This window comes from Mesoplodon densirostris, chromosome 1, assembly GCF_025265405.1.
Source record: "Mesoplodon densirostris isolate mMesDen1 chromosome 1, mMesDen1 primary haplotype, whole genome shotgun sequence".
NCBI lineage: Eukaryota > Metazoa > Chordata > Mammalia > Artiodactyla > Ziphiidae > Mesoplodon > Mesoplodon densirostris.
This window is the reverse complement of record NC_082661.1, coordinates 5,859,206-5,882,788: the sequence shown is the minus strand read 5'-3', so window position 1 is coordinate 5,882,788 and position 23,583 is coordinate 5,859,206. Positions and strand designations below refer to the sequence as shown.

At 46.9% G+C, this 23,583-nt stretch overlaps 1 protein-coding gene across 2 annotated transcripts in view; it reads right to left on the bottom strand.

Annotated features, from left to right (window-relative positions):
• Positions 1 to 11,904, bottom strand: part of C1H10orf90 (chromosome 1 C10orf90 homolog) — a 235,573-nt gene extending 223,669 nt beyond the window's left edge. For both annotated transcript variants that reach the window (XM_060095879.1, XM_060095956.1), the window contains exon 1: positions 11,665 to 11,904. In XM_060095879.1, coding sequence (XP_059951862.1) covers positions 11,665 to 11,904 — 240 coding nt within the window. The remainder of the gene's footprint in view (positions 1 to 11,664) is intronic.
• Positions 11,905 to 23,583: the final 11,679 nt, after the last annotated feature.

Genomic DNA, 23,583 nt, shown 5'->3' with positions numbered 1-23,583 from the left:
GCCCTCCCCAGGGTATAGCCGCTTGAGGGCCCACCCTCTTGCCCTCTGGTTGCAGTGGCTTTGCTGGGAAGAGGCTTCTTGTTCTCGATACAAAATGGCAAGCAATTTGTTGTGTGCTTTAAGAAGATCATGCCCCCGTTTTGCCTTCAGCCCTGTTTGTTTCTCTGAAACATGATTATTCCTAAATCCTGGATGTTTTCCAAGATACTCCTTTTTGGAGCTGTCTCCAAGTCTTTTCTGGATGGAGAAAGGATATACATGAGACTCACAGAGAGGAAATTAAACAATTTCTCTATTAGGAATTTGATTAATGAAAAGGGGAGCAAATGGAATGACCTCTAGTTTGGAGCTTCACTTTGGCAATCTAGAGCTGATGTCTGTCTGTCAATCACTAAAAAATGAGTGAATCTGGAAGCGAGCCTAACGTATCAAATCAGAGGACGCTCTCTTCCATGCCCAAAGTCATCAACCGTCACTCACTCCGGCCTCAGGTTTTCACCTAAAACACACTTCATGCACTTTTGTTCATTCGTTCATTCATACATGTACCCCACAATGTTTCTTGAAGGCTGACCTGGTGCTGGGGACACAGTCGTGAGATAGAACAGATTAGGGGCTCCTTTCCTTATGAAGCTGCTAGACAGAGGTTCACACCTATGTGCCTTCAATTCCAAGGGCTCCTATTGTTTCCCTTTTTGCACAGATACAAAATTTTAAATACAGTATTGTAAGCAGAATACTCACATGTATCATACGTCCTCTTTCCTGAGTGTGAGCAGAACCTGTGAATACAATGGGCTATCACTTCTACAATTAAGTCCTGTTACACACAAAAGGGTTTTGCAGATTCAGTTAAGGTTGCTAATCAGTAGATGTGGAGTTAATCCAAGGTAGATCATACCAGGTGGGGCTGACCTAATCAGGGGTGTTTTTTAAAGCAATCAGAGGGATTCAAAGCAGCAGAGATCATCCTGCTGGCCTTGAGGAAGCAAACAAACATGCTGTGAACTGCCTATGGCCAGAGCCACATGACAAGAACCTGAGGACAGCCTCTAGGAGCTGAGCATGTCAGTCAAGAGCCACCATGACAATGGGGACTTCAGTCCTACAGCCACAAGGAACTGAATGCTGATGATGACCCGGGATCTTGGAAGAGGACTCTGAGCTGCAGATGAGATCACAGCCACATCTGACACCTTGAATTCAGCCTGGAAAGACCCTAAGCAGAGAGGCCAAAACTGTGAAATAATAAATAGGTCTTGTTTTAAGCTACTAAGTATACGATCATTTGTTTTGCAGCAGTAGAAGAATAACACAGATAGTATCTGCCAGATTGTTTTGTTTTTTTCTAATAGCCAATCAGAGCTGAAACTATGTATCATCCTGCACTAAACTGATATTATCTCAGTCATAAGTAAATAAACAAGTTGCCTCAGTTAATTTATACAGAGTGAGCACAAGGAAACAAACATATTCCTTGGACTGCAGAATGCTGATTGATAATGCTGTGGACCACCATGTTGGGAAACACTGAAATATATACTGTTTAATGTGACATGGTCCAATCTTGATGATCTGGCCTCTGCCAAGTATACTTGGTATATATACTATAAAATATACTTGACAAGCAATGCTTTGACATAAGTTCCACTAAATTAGGAAAATTTTTAGCCATTATTTCTTCAAATATTTTTCTGCCCTCACCCCATCCCCACTCTTTCAGAGATTCTAATTATATGTGTCTTGGGTGTCTTGAGATCTCTCCCTCTCTTTTTTTCTCTCTTCAGTTAGAAATTTCACTGATCTTTTCTTCTATAGCATCCAATTTCCTGTTAATCCCATCTAGTGAAATCTCCATTTCAGACAGTATTAAAGAATCATTTTTTTCTTCTCTATAAGTTCTGTCTGGTTTATTTTTATATCAATTACTTCTCTTCCCATTGTGGTAATATCTTCCCTTAAATCCTTGACTTTAAGGGGAAAGCAATATATTTATAATATTTATAAGAGCTTTATAAAAAGTCCTTGCTTGCTATTCCATCATCTCTCCTATTTATGGATCTGCTTCTATTAATCGTAATTCCTCCTGGTTAAAATCATAATTTCCTGCTTTGTCAAATACCTAGCAAGCTTTATCTGGATGCCAGATATTTTTAATTTTTTATTATTGCTTGATGGATTTTGTTGTAATCTTTTAAGGAATGTTAATCTTTGTTCTGGCCGGCAGTTAAACTACTTGTGAAACAGCTTGATTCTTCAAGAATTGTGTTTTAAATTGCTATAGGATGGACCTAAAACAGCCTTTACTCTAGGGCTGGTTTAGCAGACTTCCAAGGCAGAACCCTTCTAGAATCTCTACTGAATTTACCATACATTCAATGAGGGCTCTACATTCTGGATGGTGGGGAACTTCAGTGATCCGTGGCCCTAAGTGAGCACTGAGAATTGTTCATCTGATAGCTTCCCAGTAACTGTTCTTCCCTTGCTGGTTGTTCTTTGGCCTTGTGAAGTTTCACAGCACAGATTGGTCTTCATCTGCAGACTCAAGGGAACCTGAAGGAAATGTCGGGAGCTCTTTCTCTGCCTGGCTCCCTCCTCTCAGGAACTACATCCTGTGAATTCTAGCCGCAGTTCTAGAGATTACTGAGTTCTGTTTAGGTTCTGCCTGCCTGTGCACCACCTAGAAGTTGCCATTCCAGCTGCCTGAAGTGTCTTCCCCTTCTCCATTCTTACCCCACATTCTCACCCTCCCTGCTGGTCCTGGGAAACTCCCAATCTCCCGTGAAGCACATGCCCAGAGGTCTCCTCCCCTGTGCAGTCTTGCTGAGTTCTCTGGGTCTACAGCTCTCTGTAGACCCCCTGACTTGGCATTCATTGGCTGCCTCCCCGACCAGATGATGAGAAGGGGCCGGAACCCTGCCTTTTGCAGCTCTGTGTCCCCGGCACCAAGCACAGTTCCTGGCACATAGTAGGTCCTTGATACTTTTTAAAAAATGATCCAGCCCAACCTTTCCTCTTTTGTCCATCTGCTCCACTAGAAAGGGAAGAGAACCTGGGACAGCAAAAACAGAGGGCACTGAGAACCCACGTGGGACTTATAAACCAGAAGAAGGTGCTTAATGAAAAAGCCACGGGAAGGAAAGATGCCTAAACCAGAAGGAGAGAGTCAGTGGGCTCTCTATTGCCTCTTCCCACCTGATTCTGGCATGGTTTAGTTTCTCTAGGACCAACTCTGAAGTCCCCTAGGGTCCCCAGCTATTGCTGTCAGGACAAAGGCTGCTTCCCTCTCTGCTCCCCCAACACCTTGCAATAAACAAAACCACAGAGGAGGATGTCACTAAGGTAGAAGCTCCCTTCTGCCGCTCCTAACTGTGTCTCTGTGCAGCCTGCATCATCTATCTGGGCCTCGCAGAATTTTCTCTTGGAAAAACAGGGCTCATGTGCCTCGCACAGCTGTGGTGAGGATCAATGAGGCAATTCAGGGACCAACCAACACAGTCCCCTTTGTTCCATCCCCATCTCAACTCTCCTTGCACAGAGTGGTCCAGCCACTCCGCTCTCTGATCATATCTCCCCCCACCCCCCCACCATGCCCCTTCACACCGGCTTTCTCAACACAGGCAATTCGCACGGGTTTCTTTGTCATTTTCTCTTTGGTTCATGCGGTTGGAAAATATCGGTCTGAAACTTCCAGATCAAGGAAGTTGATCTGTATCAGAATCACCTGGTTTTTATGTTAAAAACAGATTTTTGTACTCAGCCATAAAAAAGATGAGATAATGCCACTTGCAGTAATATGGATGGACCTAGAGATTGTCATACTAAGTAAGCAAGTCAGACAAAGATAAGTATCATGTGATATCACTTATATGCTGAATCTTAAAAAAATGATACAAATGAACTTATTTGCAAAACAGAAACAGACTCACAGACATAGAAAACAAACTTATGGTTACCAAAGGGGAAGGGGGGGTAGGGATAAATTAGGAGTTTGGGATTAGCAGATACAAACTATTATATATAAAATAGATAAACAATAAGGTCCTACTGCATAGCTATATACTGAATATAGGGAACCATATTCAATATCTTATAATAACCTATAATGGAAAAGGATACAAAAAAGAATATATATATATATATATATATGCATAACTGAATCACTTCACTGTACACGTGAACTAACACAACATTGTGAATCAACTATAATTCAATTTTAAAAATGAGAACATGTCACTCCTCTGCTTAAAACTCTCCAATGATTTCCCAATGTACTTAAAATAAAATCTAAAAGCTTGGGCTTCCCTGGTGGCGCAGTGGTTGAGGGTCCACCTGCCGATGCAGGGGACACGAGTTCATGCCCCGGTCCGGGAAGATCCCACGTGCCGCGGAGAGGCTGGGCCTGTGAGCCATGGCCACTGAGCCTGCGCATCCGGAGCCTGTGCTCCGCAACGGGAGAGGCCACAACAGTGAGAGGCCCGCATACCGCAAAAAAAAAAAAAAAAAAAAAAAAAAAAAAATCTAAAAGCTTCAAAATAAAAACAAAAAAGAACCAGAGATTTCTGGACCCCACCCTTTCCCAGAGCCCAGGGGTCTATATCCTTAGAAAGGTCTCTTGAGGATTCTGAAGGACACTAAAGTATGAGGGCAAGTCAATGCTTTATGAGGTGACAAACTCCGTTCAGATCCTGGTAGGTCTTCAAGGGAGGGTACAACTTACATGAAAAAATATCCTGTTAATACTTCCTGACTTAACCCTGGCTTTACCAGGCAGGAATCAGATGTGTGTGAACACACATTCTCAATAATCTCTTGTCAGATGGAATTTGCAGCTGACCACAGGACTGGGTGGGGTCTGAGTAGAAAGTGTGCATTCAGCTCAAGGACAACTTAGTGACGAATCTCTGAATTGCTCGGGGAATGGAGCCAAGGGTATAGGAGCTCATAAGTCCCTGTCACCTGGCACTTTCAGTGAGGAGAAGCTAGGAAGGGGATGTTCACCCAGTTGAAACAGGACTTCTGGCACAGGGGCAGCATCCTCAAAGCACTGGTCACAATTAGCTTGGGTCCAGGGGCCATGTCTTCATGCCATGGCTCTGCTTCAAAGTTGGGGATGACAGAAAAAGGCACATTGGAACTTGAACACCAACAACGACTCACTTTTACGAAATGCTGCCTCCGTGCCAGGCCCGAGGCTCAGCCTTTATATAGAGCATCTCCCTTATTCCTCCCAGCAACCCTGTAAAGCAGATGTCACCATGGTTCCCATGAATGCAGATGAGGAAACTAAGGCTCAAAGAGGTCAGGAAACTTTCCAAGGTCACTCAGCTATCAAGACCCCAGAAAGACTCCATCCAGTGCCCTGGGTCTTGGTCACACCCCCGTTTCTTCTACCATCTCTCCTGCCTTGGTTTGGCTGAAATGTGGACGTTGTCCCCCCACCCATGCATAATTTCCTGACGGAAGTTGGCCAAATGATGTCAGATAGGTCTTCGGAGGCTTGGCTGTAAATATTCCAGATCAACTTGCACTTCATCTTTCATAGACACTCACAGTGCAGTTAATTTGGAGACCTCAGTCACCAGGTGTGCTTCTTGACATATCAAAACTCATCTCAGACCTCTGACCTCTTGTGCCTCCTCAGGACCTCGCCCCCTGACGGCCAGCCTCCCATTGGCAGGAGCAGGGAGGGGCTGGTGTGGCAAATGGGCAGCACTGATTCCCAAGGGTGGTCGCTCATCTTTTGCCTCTTGGATCCCCTCCTCCTGCATCTGGACAGAGGCTACCAGCCATCGTCAATGGATGAGTGTTGAAGCTTCTAGGAGATTCTAGGAGGATCACCGAGTACACTCTCAGGTCTTGCGCATGAGGCAGAGGTTTCTGACCTGGTCATTGGGCAGCAAAGCTTATTGAAATATTTATTGTCCTTTGTGAAATGTCCTTTTCTCAGTCCTGACTCTGGAGGGCTCAGTGCCTTCCCTGCAGCCAGGGCCACCAGCATATCCCAGGGAGAATACCACTCGGAGGCCAAGTCTTCAGAAGGAAGAGTGAAACTCAGAAGACTCTGATCTGGCTAAGTCTCTTCAGCTTGGTTTGGAAATAGCTAAATTGTTTTGCACCTTTTGATAATTGTGAGAAGTAAGGGAATATTTGTGTCACCTTCTGTTTGGTCTCAGTGACTTCTTTATTCCCTGAATAAAGTTATCTTGAAGCCCAAGCACTTAAAACTTGAGTGCTTTTGTTTCATACTACCTAAAGGTTCACTTCAACCACTGGAAAACATGATGGAGCAACCAGACAAAAGCTATGAAGCAATTGTTTCCAGACACTGGGCACAAGAAATGCGGGGCTATGAGGGGTAACCAGAGAGGTGAGCCCTACAATTGTCCCCACCTAGAAGCAGTTTCCAGGCTGTGTATTGGGAAGGGACGCTCAAGAGACCCTGGGGTCTCACTGAGTGGACAGGAAAGGGGTGCGGATTCAGAGAGGCTGAGGTAGCTAGAGTTTGTGCAGCCAAATACCAAGGAATAACAAGGAAAGAGAGTTTCTAGCAACCTGCCAGGGGGCCCAGCAGTCTTTGGCCGAATACTCATTTGCACATGCTTAAGGGAAAACTGCCTGAAACCAGGAAAAGAACTGCCAGACAGTAGTAAGCTGGACACTTCCAGGACCTCACCCAGAGCTGGAAACAGTTTGTGTTCCCACTGGCCCTGGTGGAAAGATCTCACATACATGGGACATTAAGTTGAGTCCTCACAAGGATCATGCCTTAACAGTGGGGCTGAACAGTATGGAAAACGGTATGGAGGTTCCTCAAAAAACTAAAAATAGAGTTACCATATGATTCAGCAATTTCACTCCTGAGCATATATCCAGACAAAACTATAATTCGAAAAGATATATGCACCCCTATGTTCACAACAGCACTATTCACAATAGCCAAGACACGGAAGCAACCTAAACATCCATCGACAGATGAATATATATATGTGGTACATATATACAATGGAATACTACTCAGCCATAAAAAAGAATGAAATAACGCCATCTGCAGCAACATGGATGGACCTAGAGATTACCACACTAAGTGAAGTAAGTCAGAAAAAGAAATACAAATGCCATATGATATCACTTATACGTGGAATCTAAAATATGACACAATTGAACTTACCTACGAAACAGAAACAGACTCACAGACATAGAGAACAGACTTATGGTTGCCAAGGGGGAAGGAGGCTGGGGGAGGGATGGAAGGGGAGTTTGGGGTTAGCAGATGCAAACTATTATATGTAGAATGGATGAACAGCAAGGTCCTACTGTAGAGCACAGGTACCTTACCTATACTCAATATTCTGTGATAAACCACGATGGAAAAGAATATGATAAAGGATGTATATATATGTATAACTGAATCACTTTTTTGTACAACAGAAATTAACACAACATTGTAAATCAACTATACTTGAATAAAATAAATTTTTAAATGTAATGGGCCTGAATTAGCACAAGATCAGGGTTCCTCAGCCTCCACACTGTGGACATTTCAGGCTGAGCAGTTCTTTGTTCTGGGCGCAGGGGACTGTCCTGGGCACTACAGGATATTTAGCAGCATCCCTGGCTGCTACCCAGTAGGTACCAGTAGCATCTTTCCTGAGTTGTCACAACCAAAAATATCTGCAGACATTACCAAATATCCTCTGGGGTGTGGGTGGAGGGCAAAATCACCCATGATTGAGAAGCACTGCCCTTGACTAAAATCTGCCAAGAAGTAAGGCTCAAAAGGATCAAAGTGTTTTCAAGGAATGTACCTCCCGCCAGAACGAAGTTCAATGCTCTTTAAAGGAATACAGCAAAGTCAAACACCCACTCTGGGTCACAAGAGCCTTGGCTGGGCCACAGGCATATGTAGTTTGTAAAAATCACCATGAGAAAACAACCCAAATATCCACCGGCAGATGAACGGACAAAGAGAATGTAATATATACATACTGGAATATGATTCAGCCTTAAAAAAGAAGGAAACCCTACCATTTGTGACCACATGAATGAAACTAGAGGACATTATGCTAAGTGAAATTAACCAGTTACAGAAGGACAAATGGCATGATTTGTCCTGCATGACTCTACTTATATGAAGTATAACAACTAAGCAAATTCATCGAAGGAGAAGATAAAATGGTGGTTGCAGGGGCTGGGGGAGGGGGAGGGGGAGGGTGGAGTTGCTACTCGATGGGTATAAGTCTTCAGTTATGCGAGAGGAATAAGCCCTAGAGCTTTCCTATACCACATAGAGCCTATGCTTAACAATGTGGTACTGTTACTTCAAAATATGTTAAGACAGATCTCATGGTAAGTGTTTTTACCTCCAAAAAACGAACAAAAAAGCAACACGCAAAAGAACACAAGGAAATTTTTAGCAGTGATGGATATGTTTAGTACCTTGATTGTGGTGATGGTACTATGGGTGCGTGCATATGTCTAAACTCCTCAGAGGGTAGACATTATCAAAAAGATAGATAAATATAAAAAAATAAAAGTTTGCCGTGATTCTTCTGTTCAGCCAGAATTGAGCACCACAGCCAAGTCCAAAAAAAAAAAAAAAAAAGGATGATTAGGAAGCGGAGATGGAAATGATAGAGGTTTGGGGAAATGTTGAGAAGCATGGCTAAATGGTGATCACCAAATACAGAAACTTTCCCTGGTCTATCTAATGATTAAATGTATTAGAAACGATCATCTACATGAAGACTGATGGGTGAGACTTGGCTGGCGTGCCCCAGCCCACGCCTATCATCAGAATGGTCTCCTCGATCAGTTAACAGATGCCCACTCACATTCCAACTCTGGGAGATGTGAGCACATCTCTGAATTCTACGTGGCTTCCCTTCTAACCTCAGGGAAACTGTCCGCGCCCTGCTTCATAGGGAATCTCAGAAGGTGGCCATGCTTGCAATGTTGACAGCAACCAGACTCAAATAAAAATCCATCTCCTTGCCCATTTATAGTTATTTTGATATCCAAAATTTATCAGGTATGTCTGCAGGAGGAGAAAGGTTCTGAACATACTGTGGTTTTAATAGTTTGGGGCATTTTGGAGTCAGCAGGGCTCAAGGCTTTGCAAACATGAAGAGCAGGATCTTTCGCCCCCTCACCACCACCTGCTTCCAATCCTCACTGCCTTTCAGATGTGACCATACATCTGCTTGTCATCCCTATTACAAGGCAGTTTAAGCAAGGGAACGAGTATGGCTGGACCATCCCTGGGCCAGAGTTAGGTCTGTCCCAGATGAGAGGCAGTACCTCCAAGCATTAACACAGCTCAGGACTAAGGTCACAGTTTTAGAAAAATGCCCGCCTTAGACTTTGAACGCAACTCAAATACCTCTGTATGTCTTCCTGAGGAGGACTTGAAATCCATAAGGTTTTTACAGAAACAAAATCTCCCAAACTCACTCTTCCTGGAGGACCAGCCAGTTTCTTTAATCTGGCACCTTCGCGCATTGAGAGTTCATCCAGTGAGCTTGCTCATTTTTCACCCCATCAGGTACTTTATGGCTAAAGCCCTGGCAGATTAACCAATGGCCTTGGAGCCTTCGAGAGAGAAGGGGTCACTGGGCCAAGTGTAACAGGACCCAGAGGCTGTTAATTGGGCTCTCGTCAGTTCAGCTTGGAAACTGAGCAAGAAAGCTGCCTTCTTGCTGGGTTTCCTAACCTAAATGGCTGACATGCCCCAGTGGGAATAACACCAAGAACAGTTCAATGGACATTGACTATTTTAAAGTGAAATGTTTTTGCTACTAAAAGAACAGAGCTCGGAATTCAGAGGGATCAGAGGCACAGATCCTATCTGAGTTTTCAAACTTGGCCTGCCCTTAAGTGGAGGAAGCAGGCCCTGCCTGGACCGCCTTTCAAATCACAGACATAGTGAGGGCTGTCCAGCTGACCAGCCTGATTGCTGTGGGTCTCAGACTCACCTGAACATAAGACTTTAGACTCCAGGTTACACTCAAGCAGCAGGCACACAGCCTCAATTGTTGGCTGTATTTGGAAATGTGGCTTGTGGGGGAGTTGAGTCACACAAAAAAATGCTGTAGCTGCAACTGTCAGCATAATAGATGTTTTTTACAATCTCCTACAAAGATGCACTTTTCCACACTGTTACCTTCAATGTTGCTATAAGAATAAACAAAGCTTTATGCATACCAAAAAAAAAAAAAAAAAAGGAACACAAGAGCTGCTCTTTGCCACTGAGGGTGTAAAATGGAGCCATGAACACTTTTTAAAAAATGCAAGCTGAGGGCTTCCCTGGTGGCAGAGTGGTTGAGGGTTCGCCTGCCGATGCAGGGGACACGGGTTCGTGCCCCAGTCTGGGAGGACCCCACATGCCGCGGAGCAGCTGGGCCCGTGAGCCATGGCCGCTGAACCTGCGCGTCCAGAGCCTGTGCTCCGCAACGGGAGAGGCCATAGCAGTGAGAGGCCCGCGTACCAAGAGAAAAAAAAAAAAGCAAGCTGATATAATTCAACAAGTTTTTCTCTGTCTCTGGAGGACTGAAAAATAACCTCAGTGAAAATGATACAATGATAAAATTCTATTCCCATCTGATTAATTCCTCCTGAATAATAACATCTCTGGTTTCCTTCAATTATATTCTAATTGCACACCTCTTGCTCTGGTTGATTCGGCAATGAACCAATGAACAACTATTACTGAATTTAATTAACACCATTATTTCCGTGGCCTTTATATCTCTGTGGTGAACGTGGAAATTCACAATCCCAGGGCTGGCACTGGGAGAAGCCAGCCTTGAACCCTGCAGAACAGGTTCTGACATTGCTCTGGAATAAGGAAGCCCAGTGTGGGGAACGAAAGACCTGGAGTTTTTGCCAGCATTCATGGGAAGCCTTTCCTAATAACAGCATAAGTATTCAGAAAGGTTGCCTTTCCATAAAACATTAGCAATTTGCATGTTACATTTATCAAAAGGGATGGGTAAGTGAGCTATATAGGAATCAATTACAATGTCATTCATAATTTAGTCCATGTACTATAAAGCACTGATCAGATTTCATGTGTTTACCTTCTGAAGGATAACTGCCTGTGGCTTATTCTAGTTTTAGAATACAAATATGTTTCAGAGCAATGTGTTTATCTCACTTTGACATTCTAAATCTCCCAAGTTCTCCTTTTTCTCCCAGAAAAAGTCATTTCTGCTTGAAAATAAGAGCTCACCCCCCAAAAAAAATAAAAGCCCATTCTTACTGGTGTAACTTAAATCATTCTACTTCAACTTCATCAAGGCAAGGCATAGATATTCTCCTCCAAAACCCATCAGGAAACAAACAGGAATTTGTTTTTAAAAATAGATGATTGAAAATTTACACAGCTAAGAATATTTAACTCCCAGAAATGTACCACAGTTTCTAAAAGTGGATACAAATTATCCAACTGTTTGGCACACTATTAAAATTAGTTATCCCCTATGCTCCCGCCCCCTCATATTTCAAAAATTGAAGTAAATTAAGAGATGAGAAAGTCTTTTCCAAATACCTCAGGAAAAACTACAAACCGACGATTTATCAGACCAGATAGAACATCTGACCTGTCTGTTTGATAAGCAACACTCCATTTCTCTGAACGAGGTGTGTGCCCAAATTCAACCTTACCTCGTATCTGCTGGCTGTCTGCTCAGCTGTCTTCAGGCCTTGATACATATGGATGATACAAACTTTGGCTCTTCTCTGGGATGGAAACCAGTTCCTCTTCACGAAATCCATGACCATCACATGGTTTTTCAACTCTGTACTAAACGTTTTGATCTGAAAAGTCCGGTGGATGGCTGTTTCCGCGTGGCGGGCAGCATACCCCTTCTGAAGAGTTTTTGTAGAAATTCCAGACTGCTGCATGATACGCAGAATCCTGTGACTTCAGCGAGCGCGCCCAGCAAACACAATTTTCTTTGTTTAATCCAGGTATCGAGTGCAGCAGGAGGCACTTGGGAAGTGCCTGGGCTCGACCTCTCCCGGAGTTTTCCAGCTCCAAACCTAGTTGTTCTCAAACCCCAGCTGCAAAGAATATAGGATTTGCACGTGGGAACCTCGAGGATGACCTTTATGTGCTATAAAAATACTCCTTGTTGCTGTCTGCCCGTCTCCAGCACTTCCACCTGTGTTCTCAGGTCGCTCAAAATCTTCTCTGATTTCAAAGACACGTTTCTCTTTCCCGCTGCATTCAAGTTCTGAACACAGGATCCACCTGGTTACCGCGAGGTCCAGTATGTTTTTCAGTCTCCAGCCCCTCGAATCCAAATAAATTATTCACGGGGCGCTGTACAAAGGAACCAGGAGTGATAATTGCGGCTTTTTAGAATTCCTGCTTTTTCTTGCCAGGACTGAAAGGAACAAGAACAGACTGCAACTGACACAAAGGGTGACCTCAGCCCTGGAGAAGATAAGAAACACATTCAAGTGGAAAAGAGAAGTCGAGCACAGAGGCAGTGATGGGTACAAGCTGGCATCAGAGGCACAGAGCTCGGGTGGGATGTCCTGGTTGCCACTGGGGGGAGTGCCCTGGCTTAGCTGAGGGCTCTGGTCCCCAGCCAACCCTGGGAATCCCCTCACCACCCCCAGAGCCTCAGTTTCCCCATGAGGAAACTTGGAATAATAATGCCTGCCGCTCACAGCGTTGTTAGGAGGATCAGGTGAGCAAAATGGTGAGCAAATAGCATGTAATAGAGTCACATAAGGCGTCATTTCCAAAGAACAGTTGCCTTTTTTCTGCCCAAATTATGCTGCACAGACATAGTGAGGACTGCTACAGTTCTCCTCATAGGGAAGAACAAATCCGCCTCCGTATCAGCTCTGTTTCTTTTACTTTAACCTTTGTATTCTATTGCTTTTGCTACAAGTTAAGAATGCTGCCTATAGCCTGAAATATACAGAGAGCCCATCCTCAAGGCTCTGACGTTTATGGGTGTAACACTTTTCCCTTCATATAGAGATAAAAAGTTGCAAAAAGTTGCAGAACAGAGACTAACTTTTGTCTTGGAGGTTTATAGGAGCATGGTGACCAGACCTCCGTGGACAGCTGTAAGAACAAAGGATTCTGACACCAAGAAATCTGCAACAACCAACCACACCCCCTCCCCTTCTAGTATAAAAGAAGCCTTAATTTCTACCTTGGGGAAGGTGGTTCTTTGGAATAAAGTCGCTATTTCTTGCTGAAACAACTCGTCTCTCAATTTATCAGCCTGTCCTGCAGCAAGCAGTATGAGCTTGGACTCAGTAACATTCTCTCTACCCATATAATATACAGTAAGTCCCCTGCATACGAACCTTCAAGTTGCAAACTTTCAAAAATGCAAACGTGCGTTCGCATGTCCAATCACGTAAGTTAGTTCACGTGCCTGGCGTACGTTGTCACATGCATGCATCCTCAACAAGTGGTTGTACTTTTGTGTACTTTACTGTACAGTACTGTATAGAGTCCAATGGTACAGTATCTTTATTTCAAGCTCAGGATGTCTGGAAGCAAGCGTAAAAACAGCAAGGATGTAGCTGGTACTGTACTGTGCTTTTCAAGGTACTGTACTGTAAGATTAAAAATGTTTTCTTTATTTTTTGTGTTTGTTTTTTATGTATTATTCGTGTAAAAAGTATTATAAACCTATTATAATACAGCACTATATAGCCGATTGTGTTAGTTGGGTACCTGGGCTAACTTTGTTGGACTTACGCACAAATTGGACTTACGAACGTGCTCTTAGAACGGAACTCATTCATATGTAGGGGACTTACTATAGTGGAGATTTAAAGGATGCTGAAAATTATTGGATTCTGAATTTCAAATCATTCAGAAATGCAGATGATATACTCCTTTTCACTTCATTTCATGTTTTGGTACTATTTCTGTTAATGCAGTTATTGAGAAGTGAGAATTACAAGCCTTGGATCAGGGGTCTGGGCCAGAAGAGGGCAGGTGACAAGCACCTGGGCTATGCTCTGAGCTCACACACAGAACCCTCTTCTGCAGGCAGCCTCCTCTCAGCTTTTGGCAAATACGCGCCTTGAAGAGTTCTCCCTCTCCACACGGAAAGCCGTGGGGTAGACTGAATGAAGACGTGTTTCCAAATGACTTTCCTGAAAACAGAGCATCAGTCCCTGGCCCAGAACCGAACCCTTCCTGCAGCAGGTGGGAGCTCAGCAAATCACACTCAGCGGTGCTAGGACTTGGAGGGTGGAATGTTAAACTTGCCCCTTTGGAGGCAATGGGAATGTTGAAGCCGAGAACAAAAACAGAGTAGGAGATAGAAGAGACATCAGAGGTAATTTAGGCCAACGTTCTCATTTGAGTGTTAAGACAACAGACCCCGAGAGATTAAATGCCAACCCAAGACCACACAGTGGAGTTCCCTATTCCTTACACAGAATACTGGCCGGTTCTGCCTGTGGTTCTCCCAAGGAGGTCAATGAGAAGGTCAAGACCAACTGATGGCCGTCATGATTCCCATGAAAACACAGCACAACCAAGATTGATGCCCAGGAGGCATGCTGGACATGCCCCAGGGAGCTGCATGGGGGCGCCATCTTAGATTTGGAAGCTCCCAGAAAAAGACAGGGAAGAAATTCAAGCGATAAAGAAATTAAAATTAAACAAGGACAGCAAAGGAAGAGGACACCACTTGGCTCTTTGGGGGCTGTGAAAGCAATTCCTGAGACCCCACAGTGACCATTTGAACCAGCTTTTGCTGGTACCCATCTGTTCCCAACCAGGAGCTCCTACAAACCTGGTTAAAAAAGAAGAAAAAAAAAAAAAGGCCAAGTCTTTCCTGTCACCACAGCACACCAAAGGACCCTGGGCAACACAGAGGCCAGTGCACTGCCCTTCCAACTGCTTTGACTATCAATGAGAGGTTTGCTGAGGGGTGCTGGCCACTGGTGACAGCCGCCTGTCACAGGCCGTGTCAGCCAGCAGTGGCTACGGAGGCTCCTAAGATCGTCAAGGCTGACTTTCTCTTCCCTTGACCACAGACAGGGCTGGGCTTTAACCAGCCTTTGCAGCCACCAGAGAAAGCAGTCACGTTGTTACCAAATGCAAGTCCGTGGGCCCGATGCACAGTGAGGCCAAAGGATACCAAAGCGTCGGAGTTTGGAGCAGAGAAAGTTTTGTTGCAGGGCCCCAGGAGACGGGCGGCTCATGCCTTTAAAACCCGAAGCTCCTGGAAAGCTTTCGGCAAAGTCCTTTTAGAGGAGAGGTGAGGGAGGGGCGTGGTTAGTTGCAAACTTCTTGGTGTCAGATCCTTTGTTCTTGAGGTCAGGTCAGGTCACGGTCCAGTCAGGATGCTCCTGTAAATCTCCACCAAAACAAATGTGATTCTCTGTTCTGACAAGAGAGGGAAGGTCCCAAGGCTCGACTTTCACACTCTGAGGTCCAGGCCTGGCCAAGATGAAGGGGTGCCTGCGGGGGCCGGTTACACCCCCTCCCCCCCAGGAGCTCTCGTCCAGCACCCAGTCCGGGTCCTCCCACCAATGCCCAGGCCCGGCTGAAGAGGCTGCTCCCAGCTGGCGGCGCCCTCAGGGCCAGGTTCCCAGACCCTGCCCAGCCATCATCACTGAGGGAGCCAGGCGTCCAGGACCCCGCCGGCCCTCAGGCCGCCCAAACAGGGGGCCAGGCCCCAAGAACCACGACCCGTGGAGACCACGGCCGCCCCCATGAGGTCTCGGAGGCGGGGATGGGGAGAGTTTTGCGGCCTCCTCAAGGGCTGGACCCGGCCCCCTGCCTGTCCCCAGACCCCCAGCTCACCCGCCAGCCCGAGGCCGGAGGGCCTGGAGGGCCCCGGGGAGAAGGCCGCCAGCTTCAGGACTGTCGGACTTGATCCCTCATCCTAGGAAGAGGACGAGGCCCGGAGGGGCCGACGCTTGGTGGAGAGTCAGCGGGATGGAAAGGGCACAGTCAGGGGATGGGGCCCCAAACACAGTAGCATGGGATGACTTACAGACACGCCCCTCCCCTGCGCTTCAGTTCAGTTATCAACAAGCCCCTGGCGGCTCTGATACCCCTGAATGTAAGAGCGGGTCAGTCCAGGCCATGCGTGGACATAGCAGAGAGCGGCTTCCCACCCAGGCCCGTCCCCCACCCCAGGGGAGGAAGCAGGCCCCCTGCAGAGAGAGCCTCCTCCTGTCTGGGCCGCTGAGGAAGGGGCTCAGGCCCTTCCAACAGCCCTGGAACCAGCAGTCTCACTCCCAGCGGTCCACCATCTCCACAGCCCCATCACTGCCCCATCGGGAAGCACAGTCTCCGAGTCAGAAGACTCAGCTCTCTCTGGGGCTCCCAGCACTGGCCCTGCAACCTACCGTTGCCTCGGTCTCCCCGTCCATTTCATAGGGTCACCATAGTGCCTTCCTCCTTGGGCTTCTGCGGAGATGGAGGGCTGGCACGTGCAAAGGGCTTGGGGCAGCCTGGCACTGGGCGTGTGCTCCACAGACCCCAGCTGTAGTCACCCTCAAAAGGCAAAGATTTTCAAAGTGGTCAATTGCCAGACATATTATCTGAATAATAAGTAAGGAAGATTGTTAAGGAGAAACGGATGGACCGAACGGGACGTCACAAGAGCCAGTTCTAGGACTCCCTCCACCATGCAGTGGTGACCGGAACCAGGTCAGGACAGCCTTGACTCCCCCAAATGCAAAACAGAGATAGCCTCCCTGCCGAGCAGTTTGGTGTGAACATTGTGTCAGGTAGTCAGTGTATGTGAAACTTTGGGACTGACATATACACACCACTATATTTAAAATAGATAACCAACAAGGACCTACTCTGTAGCACAGGGAACTCTGTTCAGTATTCTGTAATGACCTATATGGGAAAAGAATTTGGAAAAGAATGGATACATGTATATGTATACCTGAATCAATTTACTGTGCACCTGAATAAATAAACTATATATTTAGAAAATTATACTTTCTCTTAGTATCTTTCTACTACTTTCTCCTTTGGCTTAAACTATTTGAGTTTCTGTCACTTGCAACCAACAGAGTTTGGGCTAGTCCTTGAAAATCCATTATTTTATTAAACAAACACACGTGATGTGCTTCTCGGTGCCGGGCGCTGTACAGGCAGCAGAGACACGCAGATGAAAGGGACACTTTGCTGCCACAAAGAGTTCATCGCCCAGCAGTGGGACAGACGCCTGACACGCAGGTCCCCAGAGCACAGGGACTGCTTCCAATGAGGGAGGTTTGCATCGGCTGATGGAGACCCTGAGAAACCCTCAAGGAAGAAAGGACATTGCAGTCTTGAAGGATGCCTGATGGGCTGCCAAACCCCCATGGCTGAGCTTGCATGGACAAAAGTGAACCGTAGGCCTTCACTTTTGACTCTCTGTGCACACATTTTGCCATAAAGTGTCACAGCCAAGAAGGGGAGGCCTTAACTGAAGCCATATTTACCGCAAATAATCATCACTCTTTCTGGAAAACAACTACCTGAATCTTTTGCTGTTTTTTTCTTAAACCAAATACTCAGTCATCTATAAAAGTTAGATCCCTGCAGAATCTAATTATTCATGTCGTGCAGAAGATCCTACTTAATTTCCCCAAACTGGTCCCTGAGGTAACTAACTAAAGCTGTACCATTGTTAGCAATTGCAATTCAGTGACACCAAGTCAACATAAATAAGCCTTGACTGTATTTAGTGTTGAAATATATGTGAAATTAATCTCTTCTTTCTCCTTTGCCCCTGGTACAACATGTAGGGCTGTATAGGCTATCCAATGAAATATTTAAATAATGGATTATTCAAAAAGAAAAGGAACTACAGATACCTGATGCCAGGAATTTATGCCTATGAATTCTTAATCTCTTCTCCAATAAGATTAGCATTTACAACTATGGAAGACATCCTAATTATGCAGTTTCAGAGCTGATTTTCTGCAGGGCCTGCGCAGAACTAAAAGCATTAGGCAACAATAAAAACAGATGACTATGAATTTCTGAATTCATGATTTGATTTCCCTTTTGGGGGAAATGACATTTTTATTTACAGGTGCTTCACTCCTCAGGTGGGAGCCGAAGTCTTCTCTCAGAGGCACGGTGCTTGCTGTGAGAGCATCTAAAGAATCATCCTTTTAAATCAGATGTGTGGGGCTTCCCTGGTGGCACAGTGGTTGAGAATCCGCCTGCCGATGCAGGGGACACGGGTTCATGCCCCGGTCCGGGAGGATCCCACATGCCGCGGAGCTGCTGAGCCCGTGAGACGTGGCCGCTGAGCCTGTGCGTCCGGAGCCTGTGCTCCGCAACGGTAGAGGCCACAACAGTGAGAGGCCCGCGTACCGCAAAAAAAAAAAAAAAAAAAAAAAAAAAAAAACAGATGTGTGAAATTCACAAGGGCTGTAGTACAAATGATGCAATGTATTTCTCCTCTTAATCCCTACCCGCTGGGGTTCTAAAACAAAACAAAAGAATTGAGAATAATGTGGCTGATTATGGGATCCTGCACCTTTTAACGGTAAGAAGAGAATGCAAGTTTGCTTGATGAACCCCATTCCCTTGCAAATCATTCAGCTGTGCTGGGTTTTAGCATCAATGCATGGAAAAGGGGTGATCATTTCAGTGATCAGTTACAGGTTCTCAATAGTTATTTGTTCAATGGATAAATAAAATGAAAAGGTATCAACTATCTTTTCTCGTATGGTATACTTTTTCTCCCATGGCTGGCCTTACATGCACAAAAGTCAACGGAAGGCCTTCACTTTTCACTTTCATGCACACATTTTTTATTTTTTATTTTTTTGCAGTACGTGGGCCTCTCACTGTTGTGGCCTCTCCCATTGCGGAGCACAGGCTCCGGACGCACAGGCTCAACGGCCATGGCTCACGGGCCTAGCCGCTCCGCGGCACGTGGGATCTTCCCGGACCGGGGCACGAACCCATGTCCCCTGCATCGGCAGGCGGACTCTCAACCACTGCGCCACCAGGGAAGCCCCCATGCACACATTTTGTCGTAAAGCATCAGATCCTGTTTAATTTCCCCAAATTGGTCCCTGGGGTTACTAACTAAAACTGTATACTTTTTTCTCTTCTGTAAATGGAAAAAACTTCTTTTCCACTTCACTATACAATGTTTGGAAACTACAATAATTTGATGTTTCTTCTAACTTTCCAAGAGGAAGTGGCAAAACCAAGGAGAAAACTGGAGCAGTGGCACCAACCACATTGCCATATTCATCCACGAGATTCATTTTCTCCCCCTTTGCAAGCCTTCAAAAATCATTTACTTTGCACCCGCTGGGTGTTCAGCTCTGGGCCAACTACTCCAATTCCCCGTTCAAAGCCACTTCTAATACTGGTAAAAACCAAAGCAACCCACAACAAGGGAGAGATCACACAGCCCTCCTTCTAACTCATTGGGAGGAATGAGTTATTTGAAGACAACAAATGGTATCTTCATATTTTCTCTCCAATGTCTGAATAGATTTTGAATAAAGAAAACCTATGACTTTGTTAGAAACTATGTTTGATTTTTAAGTATATATTTTGGCAAGCATGAGGGGGTGGTGAAGACTGTGGTTGAAACTTTAAGGAAATAAAAAAATCAATTTGATATTTACATCCACAGTCCATTTTACCCAAAAGGAAAACCTTTAGTGTCAGCCACTTGTCACTGTCCTGCCACGAGAAACGGATGCCAGGGCCGGCTGTGGGCAACGAACAACGTGGCGGGGGGAGGAGGGGGGGTTATGGCCTTGCCCCGAGAGAGGACTCCACTCTGCCCAGATTTCCTTCTCACAGATACACTGACTGCCACTCTTTGCCAGGTTTCCTTGCTTGTATGAATTAATGAGTGTGTTGAACAAATTCCTGAAATCTAATATTTATCAGGAAAACACCCAAGCCCCAGGGGAAACCACAGGCCCAGCACCAGCCAACAGTGTGGCCACTGCCAACCTCTGGGACTCCCAACCCTGACCCTCCCTCCCATGGGGACAGCAGGTGGGCAGCTGCTTGGGGGGCAACCAGACCCTGCCCTCAGTGCAGAGTGGCAGGCACCTGTGTGGGTGAGGCCTCATCCCAGGCCACAGCTGACACTTACTGACAGAAAATGGGCTTCCACATGCACCCACTGGCAGTCAGGCCCCTGTCCTGTCCTGGTCAGAGGATGGGCTTTCCTTGAGCCCCCAGAGGATCCCCTTACTGGGTACCAAAGTGGTAACTCCAAGGTTCTCTCCCACTTTATGGAGGAAACACAGGTGGCCAATTGGGTCATCCTCACACAGTAAGACCAGCAACCAGTGTGGGCAGTTTCCTGGTTTCCCAAACATCATAAAAACCAGTTCCACGTAATGATTGTTTTTGCGTGCGCACACACACACAAACACATCCACAGAAGATGTGTAATAGTCCATGTGCGTTTTCTGAAAATAAAATAGGCCTGGTACAAGTTACCTTTTAGGTCATTTCATATAAATATAAGAATTTTCTAGCCACCTCAGCTGTCCATCAGTGAATAAGACCAGAGGCCTGTAAACTATGGCCTGTGGGCCAAATGTGGCCCACAGCCTGTTTTGTAAATAAAGTTTTATTGGCACATAGCCACCCCCATTTGTGTACGTGTTATCGGCAGTGTCTTTGCTCTTCACAGGGTGGCCGAGTTGAGTGACTGCAGCACAGACTGTGTGGCCTCCAAAGCCAAAAAGATTTGCTATTTGGCCCTTGACAGAAACAGTTTGCAGCCCCCTGAAATGAGACCTTCTGGGGAGGCAGTGAGCTCACTCTGTAACCGTGAGCCAGAGGGGAGACCCCTGCTTTGACCGTGGCGGGTAGACCAGCCCAGGGTTACCGAAACTCCCTGTGCTACAGAAGCACCGGGTGCCCGCGTACCCTCAGGCCCCGCCCGGGCCCTGCATCAGAATCCCCGGATGAGGGGGTGGAGCCGGGGGTCCGGGAAACAGGGCTCAGCTCTCCGGCGCCCCCCAGCGACGACATTTTCCATCACTCTGTGTTCTTTCCCAAGTACCGTCCCAATCATTGCCCTGTTTAGTTCTCACGGCGCTGTGAGTGCGAGAGGATGACCTTGATTCCCATTTTACAGATGAGCAGGTGAGGCCCCTGCTGGTAAGCGGTAGAGCCAGGACTCCGACGAAGGGCAGAACCTCTTCCATCGGCCCTGACCACTCTCCGTGACCTCTAAGATCCGCAATCCTATGAAGTCCCCAGTGAAACAGGAAAGTCAGCCCCAAAGACCAAACCCGCTTCTCTAGCCTGTAACCCAGCTGCTGTACATGCCTGGTGCGCCCCGGGAAAGCGGTATGCCCGCCAGGTGTGTGCACCTTGCCGTGAACGGTCCCGAGTGCTGGGCACCGGGCTCGGACCAGCCTAAGACTCTGGCTTTGACTGTGGCTAAGACTATGGCTGAGAACAAGGCAGCACAGCCCCTGCCCCCGTGGGATGTGCTGAAGAGTTAGAGGGGCGGGGCGGGGAGCCCGACCCAGATAATGCTATGAAGACTTACTTGTCACTGACACTTGCTAATCACACTCCCCCCTGGTCCCCCGTCCCGGTACATCTGCTCAGCTTCTCACTGCACGCTGCCCCCAGCTCAGATGCCGTCTTCGGAATGGACCCTCCCAGGCCAAACACCTCCCTTGCCCCGCGCGGTTCTTCTTCGTGTTACTTCTTATCCCAACGTATATATTTAGGACTGTTTTCTATAGTCTCTCCCTTACCCCCAAGAATGTGAACTCCAGGAGAGCACGGCGCGGTGCCACTGGTGGTGGTGCTGGTTCTCCAATCTGCTTCCTTCCTCCCTGCCCCCTTTCCACTGCCTAAAGCTCGGATGAACGATAGGGTTTTGCCAGGCTGTTATGAATGTGGATGTTGGGGGGTTTGCCCTAAAAGAAGGACTTACAGGGACTAGACATTCTCAGCAATATCTGGAAAGGCGTGGCTTGGTGTTACATGCAGACCTTGCACCTAAGGCCACGCTTGGAGCCCTCGGACGCTGAATCGCACATCTCTTGTGGCGCCATCCAGTCCCCTCCACCCCGTCTCCCTCTTTCTGTGCAGCTCTGGCCAGCTTTGTGCAGGGCCACCTGGGTCAGTGGGATCAGGGGCTGGTGGATGCCCAGGGACAGGCCTGAGATGTGCTTCCTAAGGCTCATCCACGGGGCTGGTGACGGAGCACCAGCTGCCCAGGGTGCCTGCCCCACAGACCCTCTCCCTGGCCTTGCCACCCACCTTCTCAGTCTCCCTCCTTGGTTCCTCACTCATGCCCGCTCCTGGGTACACATCCCAGGTCAGCTGCTGCATACTCTGCTCTCAGGAAGACCTGGGCTGGACCCATTTCCAAATCGCCTATGGTGTCCCCTTGACACGTCACCTCTAGGTCCCTCAGGGACCTCTCCTGTCCCATCTTTGACCTTGAAATCTGTCCCCCAGGCACTTTGGTGGTGCCCATTCTGCTCTCAATGGGATGAGTATCAGAATCTCCGCTGGGTCCTCCTAATGCCCAGCTAGCTCAGTGCCCTGCTCAGAACAGAATCCCAGTAACCACTGGTTACATGTGATAGTGCGGTCACAAATGCATCCACACAGAGGAATAGGGAATAAAGCCTGTGCGTAAGGAGACTGCCAGAGGCCACGAATCAGCCTTCCTCACAGAGTGCTGAGTTAATCACCATTCAGAGTACCTGGTATGACTCAGAGGCCCAGGAACTCTTTCCATGGTCCTGCTTGAGGGTCAGCATCCTTCTCCTGGAGGAATCAGGGTGAAGGATTGTCCAACACTCAGGCAGGTCACAGAGAGGCTGAATGCCTTGCTATAGGTTTTTCTCTGATTCCAACCTGTCTTCAAGGGGGTGTAAGCCTGAGGAAGTATTACCGAGGTGTTATTTTGAAACCCATGCCGAGAGAGTATAAGGCTATCTCTTATTGATTCAGAACCAGTAAAGGGAAGTGCAGGCCTAGCAGATTTTGCCCCAGTGGGAATCCCTACAGGGGCATCCCTGTTAGGGCACCAGCAAGAGGAACAGACTCCGTAACAGCAAGCTTCTCTTCCCGCCACTTCTCCGAAGTTTGCCAGCATGGGTATCTCCAGCCTTTGTCCGAACTCCACCTGTGCCTGTGAATGGGTAACTCCCTCACCCTGTTACAGGCGTCTCCCTCTTGGGGCAACAGCTTTCTATTAAGAGGTCTGAATATAGTTCAGAAAGTGCACACCTCTTTAGAACAGGATTTCATTTCTAAGCTGCATTTGAAGTGATCTCACACCCGTTAGGAAGCCCACACCTGCCAGATCCCCTCAGGTGTGTTCCCTCTTTTTCTTTTTTTCTAACACTCAGCTTTAATAGCCTTTTTTTTTTTTTTTTTTTTTTTTTCAGTACGGCGGGCCTCTCACTGTTGTGGCCTCTCCCGTTGTGGAGCACAGGCTCCGGACGCGCAGGCTCAGCGGCCATGGCTCATGGGCCCAGCTGCTCCGCGGCATGTGGGATCTTCCCGGACCGGGGCACGAACCCATGTCCCTGCATCGGCAGGCGGACTCTCAACCACTGCGCCACCAGGGAAGCCCTAATAGCCTTTTTATTTTTATT